This window comes from Jaculus jaculus, chromosome 12 (assembly GCF_020740685.1).
Source record: "Jaculus jaculus isolate mJacJac1 chromosome 12, mJacJac1.mat.Y.cur, whole genome shotgun sequence".
NCBI classification, from domain to species: Eukaryota; Metazoa; Chordata; class Mammalia; order Rodentia; family Dipodidae; genus Jaculus; species Jaculus jaculus.
The window spans coordinates 32,673,121-32,690,862 of record NC_059113.1 but is presented as its reverse complement, the minus strand read 5'-3'; the positions used below and the strand labels follow the sequence as shown (position 1 = coordinate 32,690,862).

General features: G+C 47.8%; 1 protein-coding gene across 2 annotated transcripts in view; it reads left to right on the top strand.

The window, feature by feature from the left end:
• Epn2 (epsin 2) overlaps positions 1–17,079 on the top strand; it is a 90,899-nt gene extending 73,820 nt beyond the window's left edge. For both annotated transcript variants that reach the window (XM_045131642.1, XM_045131641.1), the window contains 4 exons: positions 6,144–6,308; positions 6,779–6,865; positions 12,763–12,978; positions 14,655–17,079. In XM_045131642.1, coding sequence (XP_044987577.1) covers positions 6,144–6,308; positions 6,779–6,865; positions 12,763–12,978; positions 14,655–14,947 — 761 coding nt within the window. In that variant the 3' untranslated portion in view covers positions 14,948–17,079. The remainder of the gene's footprint in view (positions 1–6,143; positions 6,309–6,778; positions 6,866–12,762; positions 12,979–14,654) is intronic.
• The last annotated feature ends 663 nt before the right edge of the window (positions 17,080–17,742 follow it).

Here is a 17,742-nt window from a genome sequence, read left to right as displayed (position 1 = left end):
TGCTTCCAGAATGGCTTCATAGTGGCAGGACACCAAGAGAACTGGTTTTTAGTCACCCACAGCGAGGAAGCTCCCCAGGCAGACAGGAGAGGAAACCTGGGGGAAGCTGGATCTGCAGGATGGAATCAAGAGCCCTGGTAACAGAAAGTCATGTGGGAAAGCATTTTAGAAATGACAAGATTAGGGGATGGGGGGAGATTGTTCCGTGGCTAGAGACACATGCTTGCAAGCATTCGGTCCCAAGTTCACTTCCCCAGCAGCTCTGTAAAGCTGGCTGCAAAGTGGTACATGCATTTGTAATCCCAACACGCCTAAGGCAATGGGAGCTGGAGCCAGGAAAGTCTGGAAGCTCATGGGCCAGCCAGACTAAGTGTAGGGGAAAAACGAGAGAACCGTCTTAAAGAAGGAAGGATACGCTGAGGTTGTCCTCAGACCTTCACATTTACATTTGTGCCCACAGACAGATTTTTAACAAGTGACTAGAATGTGAGAAAACTGAAGTAGTAATAGTACAAACTGATGGATCTGTTGGTCTCTTCAGTTGGAAATGTACATTTTTTGCAGTCGCATGCACTTAGAAAAATTGTATCTAGAGTAAAGAAGTAGCCTCCACAAATCCAACTGTTGGAATCACATGGAATGCATTTTTTGATCATATTATACATCAGCTAAAAATAACAAGTAGGGCTGGAGAGATGGCTTAGCGGTTAAGTCACTTGCCTGTTAAGCCTAAGCACCCATGTTCTGCTCTCCAGATCCCATGTTAGCTAGATGCACAAAGGTGAGGCAAGTGCAAGGTCGCACATGCCCACTAGGTGGCACAAGCGTCTGGAGTTGGGTTGCAGTGGCTGAGGCCCTGGTGTGCCAGTTCTATCCTTTCTGCCTTTCTTTCCTTCTCTTGCATGCTGTAAAAAAATAACAAGTAGAAAAACACCATACGTTTGAAATGTTAGGTTTTTTTTTTTTTGGTTTTTCGAGGTAGGGTCTCACTCTGGTCCAGGCTGACCTGGAATTAACTCTGTCATCTCAGGGTGGCCTTGAACTCATGGTAATCCTCTTACCTCTGCCTCCTGAGTGCTGGGATTAAAGGTGTGCACCACCACGCCCGGCTTTGAAATGTTAGTTTTAAAAAATATTTTTATTTATTTGAGAGAAAGAGGCAGGCAGAGACAGAGAGGGAGAGAGTGGGTGTGCCAAGGTCTTCAGCTGTTGCAAACTCTAGATGCATGCGCCACCTTGTGCATCTGGCCTATGTTGGTCCTGGAGAAATCAAACCTGGGTCCTTTGGCTCTGCAGGCAAATGCCTTAATTGCTAAGCCATCTCTCCAGCCCATACATGTGAAATTTTAAAAACTATTTTTAAATTTTAAAAAATACTTTGTTTCTTTATTTGCATACAGACAGAAGGGAGAAGAGGATGGCCACACCAGGACCTCTAGCCACTGAAAATAAACTCTAGTGTATGTGGCACCTGTTCATCTGGTTTTATATGGGTGTGGGGGAATCAAACCAGGGTTGTTAGGTTTTAGAGGCAAGTGCCTTATCTGCTGAACCTTCTCTCTATCCCTAAAGGGTGCATGTATGTGTGTCTATACACATACACATATATACATACTATATTAATCAGGGCCCTCTAGAGGAACAATACTGCTAGAATGAGTTATTTTATTTTTCTTTTTTTTATTTTCACAATTTTTATTAACATTTTCCACAATCATAAAAAATATCACATGTAGAATGAGTTATTTTAAAAAGGGAATTTCTTGGATTAGCTTATGGTAGTCCAATATAGCAGTTGCAGGCCCGAGAATCAAGGAACCCAGAAGCTGCTCAGTCCGTGTGGCCAGATGCCCGAGTAGTCCCCATTCAGCACTGAAGGCCTGGAGGCTCCTGAGGAGCCGCTGGGTTTCCATCCATGCGGGTCTTCAGCTGACACTGGTCTTCAGTCCACGCTGGAAGGCAGCAAGCAGCTCCAGCAGCCAAGTGGAAGGAAGGAAGGAAGGAAGGAACACTTATCACCCAGAGCTTATATAAAATTGCCCTCTGAGAGGGTCCCCTGCTCTGGGGAAGGGCTCACTCTGGAGGAAGGACTTCCTCCTTCAGTTAATCCTTCCTGGAAGCAACCTCAGAGCTCCACCCAAAAGGGATTTCTGTGGATTACTAAACAGATCAAATTGATAACACCTTAACTATCATACATACATACCTATAATTTTTTTCTTAAATATTTACTTTCCCCCCAAACCCACCTAAAGCCTTTTATAGGAAACTACCAATAATATTCAGAAGTAGATCCCCTTTTATTCAATTTTCTTTTCCTTTTTTTTTTTCTCAAGGTAGGGTCTCACTCCAGCCCAGGCCGACGTAGAATTCAGTATGTATTCTCAGGGTTGCCTTGTATCACAGCCATCCTCCTACCTCTGCCTCCCAAGTGCTGGGATTAAAAGTGTGTGCCCCCACGCTGGTCTGCCTGCCTCCTTCCCTCCCTCCCTCTCTTTTTATTCATATATATATATATATATCTTTTTTATTGACAGCTTCCTTCCTTTCCTCCCTCCCTCCCTTCCTTTTTTTTGTTTATTTTTATTTATTTGAGAGAGAGAGAGAGAGAGAGAGAATGGGCATGCCAGAGCCTCCAGCCACTGCAAACGAACTCCAGACTTGTACGCCCCCTGGTGCATCTGGCTAACGTGGGTTCTGGAGAATCGAGCCTCGAACTGGGGTCCTTAGGCTTCACAGGCAAGCGCTTAACCGCTAAGCCATCTCTCCAGACCCCTTCCTTCCTTTTTATTCATATATATATATTTCCTTTTTACTGACACCTTCCTTCCTTCCCCCTCCCTCCATCCCCTCCTTTTCATTTCATATATATATTTCCTTTTTATTAACAGCTTCCTTCCTTCCTTCTTTCCTCCCTTCCTCCCTTCTTTCCTTAGTAGGGCTTTACTCTAGCTCAGGCTGACTTGCAATTCACTATGGAGTCTCAGGGTGGCCTTGTACTCACGGCAATCTTCCTACCTCTGCTTATGAGTGCTGGGATTAAAGGTTTGTGCCACCATGCCTGGCTCAATTTTCTTTTAATTCTTATATATATTTCTTTTTTATTGACAGCTTCCATAGTTACAGACAACAAACCATAATAATTCTCTCCCCTTCCCCACTTTATCCTTAACAAACCTACACTCCATCATATCCCCTCCCTGTCTCCATTAGTCTCTCTTTTATTTTGATGTCATTACCCCAGTTTTCTTTAAAGGACAAAAATAGGGCCTATTTCTATTCATTTCATGAGACTGGCATAACCTTAACACTAGACTAGACAAAGACAGTACAGTGTGAAAGCAGCTCTGTCAGGCCAGCATCACTTATGCATTGGAGAGAATTACAAGGCAAGAGAGAAAAAAAGATACAAACCAGAAAGATAGAGAAACCTCATTTATAAGAATCAAGTCAATAGGAAATTTTCTGATGTGCCACATTAATAGATTTAAAGAGAAATGTCATTTTATCATCTTGAGGCAGAAACAGTTTAACATTCTTTTCCAATGAAAAATTCCTGGTAAACAGAATAATGTGGAATGCCCATAACCTTCCCCCCCTCTGCACCAAAAGGACTTCTAAAAGAAGAGCCTGTAAGCTAATACTTACGCTGAAATCTTGAAAATTATCTTACAAAATTAGAACAAGACAAGATACTGATGATCAGAAATGTTACAAGTTTCTAGGAATCAATTCTATAAGTTGTATAGATTCTTAGGATTAAGAGAACAAAATAAAAAAGATGAAATTTTACTAAAGACATTAAAAAGGACATTTTGTTTGGAACTTTCCCTGCTGTGATAATGTAGCTCCACAGGTTGACCAGGAATTAAATGCAATTGTAATCAAAGTCCCAACCAGGTTTTCATTGTTGTCTTGGTGGGCTTTAAAAAAGTATTTATATTTTATTTGTGAGAGAAAGAGGTAGATAAGGGAAAGAGAACAGGTGCATCAGGGCCTTTAGCTGCTGTAAATTAACCTTGTGCATCTGGCTTATATGGGTTGTGAGGAATTGAACCCGGGTCTTTTGGCTTAACCGTTAAGCCATCTCTCCAGCCCTCTTTTCGGTTTTTGAGACAGTGTCTCCGATAGCCCAGGTTGGCCTTGAACTTCTGATCTTCCTGTCCTCACCTCCCAAGTACTGAGATTATAGAGGTGCATTACTATACCCAGTTTGTGCATTCTCCCTCTTTTTCTCTCTCCACCCTCTGTCATTTTTAATCTAACTAGATGATTTTTATCATGAATATGGAAAAGCAACAAACCAAGAATAGCCAAGACTCAGGTTAGGATTTGCTGTCCCACTTATCAAGAATCATCAGAGAAGCACTCAGGAAGCAGAGGTAGCAGGATCACTGTAATTTCAAGGACAGCCTGAGGCTGCATAATGACTTCTTGGTCAACCTGGGCTAGAGCAAGACCTGCCTTGAACAATCAAAAAAGAAAGCAGAAAAAAACCCAAGATAAATAAATAAATAAAAATAAATTATAATATGTGTGAGTATAATTATGACTGTACTGAGATGGAAAACAATAAATGGGCCAGTGCAATGGAATAGGAGACCAATAATAAACACCTGAACACACTGGACTGAGCTGACAAGGACACCACCCCTCTGCTCAGCGGGAGAATGCATGCACGCTTTAATTATCCTGTCGGGATGAGTCAGTAGGGTAACAGTGATTCTAGAGGAAGGTGAATAAACGACTCAGGTACTTTGCAAGAGTGGGGTTGGAAATGATCTATGAATATATGAGAATGTACAACTTTTTAAAGGAACAAGTAAAAGCCACTGTAAAATAATGTAATATATCAGAATGGCATAAATGAGAAAGTAAGATACTATGAAGCATCAGAAAGCTTATGAGCCCCCTCCCAGAGGAGCAGGACTTGCATTCTCTTCTGGAAGGGCATAGATTGACACAACTAATGTGAAGTGCTGAAGGTGAAGGTGTCCATGGCCCAGCAGTTTTCATGCATGCACAGGGGGTGTGAAAAATAACAAGCCCTAGAGTTCACTAGAGTGGCCATTATGATCTTTTCTTCACCCCCCTGGAGGTAAGATGTTGCTGTGCCCATGCTGACCAGGAATTCGCTGTGTAGTCACAGCAATCCTTTTACCTGTGCCTTCTGAGTACTGGGATTAAAGGTGTGTGTCACCACGCCGGCCTTTCATTTTTTTTGGGGGGAGAGGGGGGTAGAATAAAGTACTATACAGCAATAAGTTAAATTTAAACTAAATTTAAATACTTAAATAGAGCTTTAATTTAGAATCTTAAAATTATCACACAGAGAAATTTCACAAATAAAATGTGGCGTGAGCAAGGGCAGTCACCAAAGAATATATACATTCTATAACAAATGGAGAAAGCAGGCCCAGCTACCACCGTATCACTGTTTGGCAAACAGAGAGAGTGGCTAGTACACGGCAGGGCTTAGGAGGGTGACATTGGAAGCCCCCTGTGGTCCTGTAAACACGGTAGTGTGACTTAAGCATGTGTTTTCCCCCATAAAAAGGAGATAGTGATTGGCTTCCACAGTGACTGAAAGCTGCACTTACTGTAGATACACTTGGGTATTTCTGACCCTACTTCAAGGTACTTGTGCCTCACTAAATTGACCTTGTTGTCACAGTCTGAAAATATTTTACTGCTGAAGTCGATGGTAAGCATGCAGCTGTTTTGTTACTCTCTTTCCTCCACACTCATCTGTCCCACACGTATCAGAGAGCAGAGCCCACCTAAGGGCAGTCAGTGGGAGAGTCTGGTGGAGCAGGATGGGCTGCCAACCTTGTCTGAGGGAGGGCCGGCCTGCGGTTGGCCGGGGCGGGGAAGGAAGGCTTGTTCCCGTCTTGGGACCAGTGTGAGCCCTGTGTGCTGGAAAGCAGGAGGGTCTTCAGCATGGCACTTACCAAAAAGTCTGTCTCTGGTCACTCTGGTCGGGATTCCAGTTCTGTCCAGTCTTGTTGGCATGGCATAGCACCCATTGGGTAGCTGCCTCACCTGTCAGGGAACAGAATGGCATGTCGCTGTGTCCTTTCCTTCACCCCAGTTTTCCAGTACCTCCCTGAAGTTACCCTTGAGTTCTACTCTGCCTCTTACAGGTGCCAAGCCCGCCACCTCTGCAGACCCGTGGGGCGTGCCCACCACAGCCAGCTCACAGTATGCCCCCAAGAGCTCAGATCCCTGGGCAGCTTCGCAGCAGTCTGCCCCCGGTGCTGAGAAAACCGTGGATGCTTGGGGAGCTGCCAAGTCCAGCTCTGCTTCAGGTGAGCCCCTGGCCCAGCCCCTCCTGGTGTACTGGCCATGGCTAGCTGGCTGGCTGCGTTTGCCCCCTCCCTCTTAGCTTTTGGCCCCATTCCAGATTCTAGAATACCTGTACTGCCTGGTGTGGGGCTCCCTGAGGGAGGGGATGCTGAGAGAGGTGTTACACTGGGCCCTAGGCGGTCCCTTGGGTCATTTCTCATAGATTCTCACCTAATGCCCAGGGCCAGCTCAGATGTGCCCTATGCTGGTCCATTTCATTTGGGACAGAACTGTGAGGCATTGGCAGGCTCCCTGCTCCCACCTCTCCCTGATTCTAAGCCGTCATGTCACTGAACCCAGCCTGCCTTATTTGGTCCCAGGTTCTCTCCTTCAGTGTGAGTACTGTGTACCCCTCACCCTAGGTTAGACTGGGTACTGCAGCACTGGAGAGCGGAGGGAGAAGCCTTAGTCACCAGCATCTGTTTCCCCTCAGGGTCCTTTGAGCTGTTTGGCAATCTCAATGGTACAACTAAAGATGACTTTTCTGAATTTGACAACCTTCGAACTTCGAAAAAGACAGGTAGGTGAAATGGCTTTTGAGGTAGGGCCTCAGGCTGGCCTCAAACCCAAGCCTCCTGAGTGCTGAGATTAAAGGTGTGCACCACTACACCTGGCTCTTTTTTTTAAAAAAAAGTTCTTGTTTTTTATTTTTAAAAATTTTAAATTTTATTGTTGAGAGAGAGAGATGCGAGTGGGTGGAGGGAGAATGGGTGCTCTCCAGATGCATGTACGCCCTTGTGCGCATGTGCAGCATTGCACACTTGTGTCACTGCTTCTGGCTACGTGGGACCTGGAGATTTGAACATGCCTTCTTAGACTTCACAGGTAAGCACCTTAACTTCTAAGCCATCTCTGCAGCCCAAAATTCTATTCTTTTCTTTTTTTTAAATATTAATTTATTTGCAAGGAAAGAATTAGGGAGGGAGGGATGGACAGATGGACGATGGAGAATGAATATTGGTGCACCAGGGCCTCTAGCCATTGCAAACTAACTCCAGATGCATGCCCCACTTTGCATCTGGCTTTACATGGTACTAGGGAATTGAACCTGTGTCGTTAGGCATTGCAAGCAAGCACCTTAATTGATGAACCATCTCTCCAGTCCCCCGCCCCTACTTTTTTGAGATAGGATCTCATGTACCCTAGGCTGGCTTCAACCTTGTTATGTAGCTGACACCTTCAATGTTTGATTCCTGGTTTTACCTCCCAAACGTTGGAATTACAGACATGTGTTACTATGCCCAGTTGTATGCAGTGGGCTGAACCCAGCTACCAACTGAGCTGTCTCCATTCCCAGAGATAGTTTCCATAGCATTCTGTCTAGTTGACCAGTTTGGTGATTATAGAAATAATCCAGTGCCAGCCATGAAACCCTTCAAGCATCTGTAATATGATTTTGAGACCTGCAGTTTCTTTTTTAAAAATGTTATTTTTATTTGCTTATTGTGGCGGGGGAGGGGGGTGGGCACGCCACGTCCTCTAGGCACTGCAGACAAACTCCATATGCATGCACCACCTTGTGCATCTGGCTTACATGGGTACTGGGGAGTTGAACCTGGATCCTTAGGCTTCGCAGGCAAGCGCCTTAACCACTAACCCAGCTCCCCAGCCCAAGACCTGCATTTTCTAATTTCAGGGTACTCACACACCCACAGCAAAGTCACAGAAATCACAAAATTGAGTTTTTCTTTCAACTTTTTTTTAAAAAATGTTTAGCCATGATTAATAGCTTGTCCCCTCTTTAGGGCTGTCTCAGGTCAGCCAGGGCTGCCAAGATGTCCCTTCCCCAACCTCCCTACTTAGGTTCCATTGACCATGACCAGTCACACTCCTGGTGCCAAGTCCCCTGTTCCCTACGGTGTACCCATTTTCCAGATCTCTTGCTTTAGGTTATGGATGGGTCTCTGCCCCCTTCACTCTCCTTCCCATTGGCAACCCCCATTTACCTTATTCCTGCTGAGCCCCTGCCCAGGAGACCCTAGTTTAGTTTAAACTCTATAACAACCTGCCAGGTGTCCCTGGGCAAGGAGGGCATGAGGTTCAGCAAGTAGGGGCTTGGGCCAGAGAGTGTCTGGGGCAGAGAGCAGCTTGAAAGTAGATATACAATCCCCCCTCCATGTGGACTGGGAAGGCAGACAGCCTCACTTCCCCAGCACACTCACCTCCCAGCTGGGCACAGCAACACTTCTGCTTTCCTTCTTCTCCTCACATCTTGCCTTGTCCATGTCCTCCTCTCTCCACCATCCATCCTGTGCTTGCCTTTCTCTTAGCACCGTGGACCCCGGCCACACCTCCTTACAGCTCCCTGCTGAGAACCTGCTGCTTTTCAGGCTTTTTTTTTTTTTTTTTTTTTAAATCTTAGACTTGGGCTGGGGATGGCTTAGTGGTTAAGGCATTTGCCTGCAAAACCAAAGGACCCGGGTTCGATTCTCCAGGACCCACGTTAGCCAGATGCAAAAGGGAGTGCATGCATCTGGAGTTCGTTTGCAGTGGCTGGAGGCCCTGGTGCGCCCATTCTCTCTCACTCTTTCTCTCCCCCTCTTTCTCTGTCCAAAAAAAAAAAAGAAAATCTTAGACTTTACTGTAACAGAGGAGAGAGAAAAAAGAAGGGAGAGGAAAGGGATGTATGCAGCAGAGAAAGAGAAAGAAGGGGGAACAGAAGGGATGTGCAGGGTTGGAGAGATGGCTTAGTGCTTAAGGAACTTGCCTGTGAAGCCTAAGGACACAGGTTTGATTCCCCAGAACTGACATAAGCCAGATGGACAAGGTGACTCATGCATCTGGAGTTCATTTGCAGTGGCAATGTATATTTAAATATATTTAATATTTTTAATTTTTATTTGAGAGAGAGAAGAAGAGAGAAAGGCAGATAGAGAATGGGTACAACCAGGGCCCCCAGCCACTGCAAGCAAACTCCAGACGCATGTGCTCCCTTTTGCATTTGGCTTACGTGGGTCCTGGGGAGTTGAACATGGGTCCTTTGGCTTTGCAGGCAAGCACCTTAACTGATAAGCCATCTCCTAGCTGTGTGTGTGTGTGTGTGTGTGTATACATATATACATATATGTACATATACATATATACATATATATATATATATATATATATATATATATATATATACACCCCCCTACATATTTATTTATATTTTAAAGGGGTACTAGCCAGGCGTGGTGGAACATGCCTTTAATCCCAGCTCTCGGGAGGCAGAAGTGGGAGGATCACCATGAGTTTGAGGCCACCTTGAGATTACATAGTGAATTCCAGGTCAGCCTTGGCTAGAGTGAAACCCTGCCTTGAACCCCCCCCCAAAAAGGTGTGTGTGATATGCACACAGGAGATCCAGAAAGACTCCCCCACTTTGGCTACATTAAATAAGCAATAAGACCCTAACCCTACAAGAGCCTGCAGTCAGAGTTCAACCTGGGCTGTCCTTAACACGCCCCCTTGAATTCTATTTGTTTACTGAGAGAGGAAGAGAGAATAAGTGAGTGAGAGAGAGAGAGTGGGTGTGCCAGGGCCTGTAGCCACTGCAAATGAACTCCAAGTGCATGCTCCACCTTGTGCATCTGGCTTACGTGGGTACTGGGGAATCAAACCTGGGTCCTTAGGCTTTGCAGGCAGACACCTTAACTGCTAAACTGTCTCTCCTGCCTGATTTTTTTGAGGTAAAGTCTGGCTCTGGTACAGGCTGACCTGGAATTCACTAGTCTCAGGGTAGCCTTGAACTTAGGGCAATCCTCCTACCTCTGCCTCCTGAGTGTGGGATTAAAAGTGTGTGCCATCACACCAGGCTGGATATTTTTTTTTTTTTTTTGGTTTAACTCACACTGTTGTCAAATCCTGTCCCTATCCTGATATTTTTAAATATTTATTTTGATTTGAGAGAGAGAGGCAAGTAGAGAATGGTCGTGCCAGGGCTTCCAGGTGCTGCAGAGAACTCCAGTTGCATGTGCCACTTTGTATCTTTGGCTTTACATGGGTGCTGGGGAATCCAGCCTGGGTCCTTTGGCTCTGTAGGCAAGCGCCTTAACTGCTAAGCCATCTCTCCAGCACAGCCCTTGATTATTTTTAACAAGAGTAGGATCATGATTTTGAAAATTCTTAATGGGTGTGGTGGTGCACGCCTTCACTCTGGAGGCAGAGGTAGGAGTATCACCATGAGTTCGAGGCCACCCTGAGACTCCATAGTGAATTCCAGGTCAGCCTGGGCTACAGTGAGACCCTTACCTGGGTGTAGGTGGGGGTGGGGGAACAACTGAATAAAAATTCTTAGAAGATAGTTATCAACTACAGTTCTTTCTGTGGCTCAGCAGGTGGTTTTACAAGGTAGGATATTCCTCTAGCCCAGGCTGACGTGGAGTCCACTATGCAGTCTCTAGGTGCCCTTGAACTCTTGGTGATCTTCCTACCTCTGGTTCCAAGTTCTGGGATTAAAGGTGTGCGCTACCCCACCCAGTGCTACCCACCCAGCGGATTTCCAGTTTTTTGTATTGTCTTGTTTTAATTGCCACATTTGGGCTTCTCGCTCCACTATAAATGAACTCCAGATGCATGCACCACTTTTGTTGTTGTTTTTTGAGATAGGGTCTCACTCTAGCTCAGGCTAACTCTCAGGGTGGACTTGAACTCTTGGTGATCCTCCTACCTCTGCCTCCCTAGTGCTGGGATTAAAGGCGTGCGCCACCTCGCCGGGCTATCATGCACCATTTTTTGCATCTGGCTTTTACATGATTACTGGGGGATCAAAGCCTGACCAGCCAGCCTTGTAAGCCAGTGCCTTTAACCATTGAGCCATCTCCACAGCTTACATTTCAAGTTTTCCTGAAGTAAATAGTGCAGTGATTAACACCTTTGTGCTTCAACCCGGATTCACATTTTGCATTATTTCCTTACACAATTCCTAGAAGTGGGTTATACTGGAGCCAAGCCTGTGGCCACCATGCACCACAGCAAAGTAGGCACATGCTTGTGGCCTGTCTGGGCACCCCTGCTGACTGAATTTATCCATCATCATCATCATCACTGTCATTTGTTGTTTTTTTTAATTTGTTTTGAGAGAGAGAATACGGATGCAAGGGTCTTCAGCCACTGCAAATGAACTCCAGACATAAGCCCCTTTGTGCACATGTGTGACATTGTGCGCTTGCATCACTGTGCATCTGACTTACGTGGGATCTGGAGATTCTAACGAGTTCTTGGGGCTTCACAGGCAACTTGCCTGCTATGCCATCTCTCCAGTCCTGTGTGTTTTTTTTTTTTTCCAAATATTATTTGTTTTTATTTATTTACTTGAGAGCAACAGAGAGAGAGAGAGAATGGGCACTCCAGGGCCTCCAGCTCCAGATGTGTGTACCTCCTCGTGAATCTGGCTAACATGGGTCCTGGGGAATCGAGCCTTGAACTGGGGCCCTTAGGCTTCACAGGCGAGTGGTTAACTGCTAAGCCATCTCTTCAGCCAGTTTTGTGTTTTTTGAGATAGGGGTTTCACTCTAGCCTTGGCTAACCTGCAGCTCCCTCTGCAGTCCCCGGTCGGCATTGAACTCAAAGGGATTCTCCTACCTCTGCTCTCCTGAGTACTGGGATTAAAGGTGTGTGTAAACATGCCTGGCTTAGATGAATTTTAAATCAGTTTGCTTTTCAGAGTAGGACTTTGCTCTAGCCCAGGCTGACCTGGAATTCACTATGTAGTCTCAGCGTGGCCGCAAACTCATGGCAGTCCTCCTATCTCTGCCCCCACCCCCACACCCCCAGTGTTGGAATTGAAGGTGTGCACCACCACACCTGGCTTTTGCTTGCTTTTCACTATGAAGAAATTCATGTTCATTGTAGAGTGCTTAGAAGGTGAAAACGTAAAATGATGTAAACATGTAAAAATATGCATGTTTTGCCACTAGGTTCACACTAGCTTTTTGGACAGTGGTATTACATGCATGCCCTGTGACTCTTGCTTTTCCACTTCCTATGTTTTTTGAAGAAATTTTTATTAGAGAAAGTGAATGAAAGAATGAATGAATATGTGTGCACCAGGGCCTGTAGCCACTGCAAACTCCCGAGCATGTGCCACCTTGCCATCTGGCTTCACGTGGGTATTGGGGAAGTGAACCTGAGTCCTTTGGCTTTGCAGGAAAGTGCCTTAACTGTTAAGCCATGTCTCCAGGCCTCCACTTGCTATTTCGATAGCATTTTCTTTATCGTGGTGTCTCCTGTCTTTGCATTCTGGCATTTGGTTGTGTGCATGTGTGGACCACCCAGGGCTGCTGGGAAAGGATATGGTAGGGAGCCCGCTGTTGGTACGCGGTGGCCCTGGTTCTGGAACTTCCGCAGCAGGAGTGGCTGTGTGTTTACTCTGCATCCTTAGGCTTGCAGTGTTGAGCCCTTAACCAATGCTCACTGTGCTGTGTCCTTGTCTTGCAGCCGAGCCAGGGGCCTCTCTGCCATCCCAGGATAGCGGGACCACAAGCCCTGATGCCTTTGAGTCTCAGCCCCTGACTTCTGCCTCAAGCAAGTCCAGCAGTGCCCGGAAAACACCAGAGTCCTTCCTGGGTCCTAATGCAGCCCTGGTGAACCTTGACTCATTGGTGACCAGGCCTACCCCACCGGCCCAGTCCCTCAACCCTTTCTTGGCACCAGGTAGGGACATAGGCTTTATCAGTTGCTTCTGCTACCCAAGGCTGGGTTGTGCCCCTTGCTCTCTCCGTTCTTGGGAACTGTTGGCGTGGTTAGGAAGGACTGGAGCCATCAGCAACTCCATGCTGCCACTTGTCTCCAGGCTTGTGGGGTGGATTTGGGAGCTACTGGTGGGAGAAATTAGCTCCCGCCTCTCAAGTAAGAGCTGCTATGAGAAGCTGCCTGATGAGCTGCCCCTGTGGGAAGACCTTTAGTAAGTGCCAGCTCTGGGGCTGGTGGAGGTCAGATTTTGGGGTAAGGAGAGACAGATTTTGTTCCCTTATAGACCAGCAGTGGTTTGTCCCTTTGGCATGAGCTAATGGCCCCAGGAACTAAGGACCGTTGCTGCAGTGCCTGGCACAAAATTCTGTGTAACCCTTGCAGGAGCTTTGATCTAGGGTCTTTGTGGTGAGGTTTTGATTTCCCAGCCTAGCTCTACCCTCTTCTGTCCCCATATACATCACACTGTCAGGCACACTTCAGACATTTGAGGACCCATCTTCACCTCCAGACCGAGACACTCCCTACCTACTCCGCTTGGCACACCCTCCTGTCTTTCCTCCCACACGTAGCTCAGGTAACCTCTTCTCTCACTTTGTACAGAGTCCCTCCTAAGTCTTAGCCTCCCCAAGAGTGGAAGTGTGTCCTCTAACTAGTGTCAGCCTAAGACCTAGTTCCCTGTTACAGGGGATCAGAGGACTCTAGGCCTCCATCCCAACAGGATGTGGTTAGGGAGCGTGTGACCCCTGGGGTAAGAGCTGAGGTTGGGGCCATGGGCAGAAGTGGAGTTCCTAGGTCCCACCACCCTCCAGGTCTGATGGCTGAGGGTGTGCTGGCCTGAGAAAAAAACTTAGCTGTGGGTGGATGTGGCTTATGACCTGGGATCCTTGACCAGCCTGGATCCTGTCCTGCCCAGGAGGTTCCTTTACCCACTGCCAATGTAGGGAGCTTTCAGCAGCTCCAGCACTGCAGTGGGCTTTGGAGTACTTTGTTGCCCACAAACCCATCCTGGACTCTGGAGAATATAGCCAAGATTGAGGAGGTTTGTGCATCCCTGACGGACCTTCAAGGTTATTTGGGACAAGATGGACCTGGTTCTTCCTGCTCCTATCTGGGGGTGACTTCAGACCCGCCAGCAGGCCCTGGCAGGGAAGCACATTCCCCAGAGTGGGTCAGAACACAGCAGTCTCCGCTCCCTGACGGTGACTTCGGCTTCCCCTTGATGGGCATGCCACTTTGGAGTGGAGCTAGACAAGGCTGGAGAGTTGCTGCCAACTGTGGGTCCTGGCAGAGAATCACTAGCTCTCAACAGCAGGCCTTGTCAGGCTTTCATAATACTAGTGTGTGGGTCCCAGACACCTATCACAGCTTGCAGACGGAAGGAAGGAACAGGGCTTCTGATGGCAGTCTGGGCACCCACCGTGCACAGGAGCTGGGATTCCCAGGCCTGGGGTGCTCATGACACTGCCTCGTTGAGCTCTGCCAGCCTGGATGGGCCCCACACTCCTCATGTGTTGTCTGCAGTCCAGGTGTTTGCTGTGGATCAGGAATGGAGGACTGTGCATGGAGGGCCGTGCCTGTCCTGCAGGGGTGCTGCCTTCCAACTTCTCAGTCTGTGCCTCCTCCTCCTCTTTTCGCAGGTGCCGCAGCCCCGGCCCCCGTCAACCCCTTCCAGGTGAACCAGCCCCAGCCATTGACGTTGAACCAACTGCGTGGAAGCCCAATCCTAGGGAGCAGTGCATCCTTTGGGTCTGGTCCAGGGGTAGAGCCCATGGCTGCCCCCATGACCTCTGTGGCCCCAAACCCAGCTCTGGGGGCCGGTGGTTCCTCATTGACACCACTGGGCCCTACGGCAACGAACATGGTAGGCAGTGTGGGCATTCCTTCGTCAGCAGCTCAGGCCACCGGCACAACCAACCCTTTCCTTCTCTAGTGCTCAGCCCAGGACTTGCTGCAGTGAACGCCCAGAGCTCGGTGCCCGAAGACGCCGAGCGCGCGGGACTCTGATGTGTGGAGTTGTGGCTGGGTGTGGCGTGTGGGTATTGGGGCTTCAGGTGCGGCTTCCTGCTGGAAGGTGGTGGTTGCAGTCCAGACCCTCAGGCCTGAGGGGCCTATGGTGTGGCCTTGCCATACTAGGCAGGCCTGCTTGCCTGGCTTCAGCCTGTCCCCCACACCACCTGGGAGTCCCAAGTGCTCAGCTCTGTCTACACTCTGCTGAGGTCTTGAATGAGGAGGCATTGTCAGTGTTGTTCTGATCCCAAGGGTCCCTAGGACACTGTGCAAGCCCAGGACTTGATACATTTGCATTGTGTTTGCCCCACCCCTGCCGTAGGGACCACCCAGGCAGCCCAGGTGTGGACAGGAGAAGCCCCAGCCCTGCTCGACACTGACCGTTGGAAGAGGTTGTGTATCTGTTCTTTTCCATTGACTCCTGTGAGTTGGCAGGAACCACCACTACTGTGGACTATTATTAAACCCACTAGAACGAGCTTTAAACTGACTGAGCGTAACCCTGCCCCATAGCTCTATGCTTGGACACGTTTGCACATATTTTGTTGAGTACAGTTTCATATTTGAGTTTGCAGAATTATCTAATAGTCTTTTTTTGGCTAATATTTTTATAACGTGGTTCTTATTTAACTGTCTAGTTTTGATAGAATTTACCAGGTCTGGCTGAATTAAGATCTTGGCACGTATCATTTTAGTGGTCTAATTTCTCTTATTTATGGTTTTAACTCTGTAAGAAAATTTTAAAAGAAGAAATGTTTGGATGACAAAAATATGCCTTATGGAAAACTAAGCAAATTCTTTATAGGACAAAATTACGGGAATTTGATTATACACAAAAGATGTTTATTTAAAAAACAAAACAACAGCAACAAAATTTCACAGCCTCCAGTTGCCTTTTCCTTTTCTGGTTCCTTTTTTGGTGAATCACTACGCTAATTGACTCTTTGACCCTTTTGGTTCGATCCTGGATCCTGGGAGAGGCTTTTTTTTCCCCCTACCAGTATATCAGTATCTTGAAAGTTTAAAAACAAAACAACTAATGTTTGAATGCGACTCACTAGTTTTTTATCAACTAATTCCTTTTGTGACTGGGAATGTAAGACTTGCCAGGGACTTCTGTTTACAGCGAATGGGAAATGTGCCTGGTCACCCTATCTCCATTGTGCTCAGGTTAACTCCTATCAGATCATGTGGAAATGGGGGGGGGGGGGGTGAGCTCCTGCGCCCATGGGTCACCAGGACCAGTTCCCAGGGTGAGACGGAACCAGGGCCAGCCTTGTTCTGCTTACCTGCCAGCCTCAGAGTCAGCTGCAGACTTCTTACTTTGGGACAGATTGTTAACAAACGTGCACTGATACTGTCTCCTCTCCCAACTTCCTGCTGTCCTCCTCACTCCACTTGTCATTAAGAAAAGTATTAAACTCCAGATTACAGACCAGGAAATACTTGCTTCTCCCCAGCAGAGACTAGACCCTGGATGCTAGGTTCTGACGGATTGAATGGCTGGCCTTTGTAATCTCAGTCTTGCAATGTGGACTTCTTAGCACCTGTCAGCCCCTCTGGGTCCAGAGAGAACTCTGATTCTCAGCAAGGTGTCCTAGGCCCCATAAGCCATGGGCCACGTTTCCCACCAGCCACCTCTCCCAGGACCAGGGGGCTGGTTGCTGGGCTTCTGCCTGGGAGAGGCAGAGGTGCCATTGGAACAAGGAGGCAGGGTGCCTACCCCAGATGGTGCTTCCCTCAGACCTTGTGGGCCTACGTCAGCCCACAGGTTAGCACACCAGATTTGCCTGTGGGAGAAGAGCCCTTCTGAGGGGGCCCCTCCTGGTCAGGCCATCCAGCTGTGTTGTCCGTTACCCCTGCCCTGATCATGAAACCGCTGGCTGCTGCCATGCCTATTGCACACATGCTACCAAGCCCCCTCATGATGAGCACCATGGTGGAGGAAGTCACCCAGCTGTTCCTTAGTCCCAGGGGCCAGTGGGTGGTTTTGAACTTGTGTTGACTGTTGATACTTATTTACTGTATAAATATAATTTATCATTTGTATCCTGATACGGTTTCTGACTGTGTCCTTCCCCAACCTGTCTGTATTCATCCCATGCAACATGAGGGGCTGGGCAGCCTAGGTAGCCCAGATGGTCTGTAGTAAGGCACTGTGCTAGTGTCCCGACCTCTGGAACAGGCCAGGTCTTCTTTGGTGGGCAATGCCCCAGGAAGTTAAAGGCTTGCTGGGGGGTAGCGGTTGGTGATCAAGCCCATTGCCCTTTACGTGTCCACCTCCTTGCCATGGCCTCTTGCTTTGAAGGAGGTGGCAGTGTGCCTGTTCCGAGGCCATCTTTAGTGTGCTGCAAGGCTTCCCGCTCCACTTCTCCTCACGTCTCTCCACGAAGTTGCTGTGCCACAAGGACCTTCAGCCTTGCCAGTCAGGAAGACGTCCTTTGTGTGCAGAGAAGTGGGGAATGGGCTTGGTTAGCAGGTTGCCCGTCATGGCCACAGCTGGACCTCTGCTTACCACATCCTTCACTCGTCTTCCCCAGGCTGGGTTTCATTGATTAGCACAGAATCCAGGGTCTGTGGGGACACAGCCTTCTCCAGCAGGGCAGGCTTACCAGAGGCCCCTCCCTGCAGCTGTTCTGTGATCACCAGCACTGTGTCAGGGCAGAGTGATCTTGGTACAGGCTATGGGAAGAGAGGGGCCGGAGGTACCAACTACCA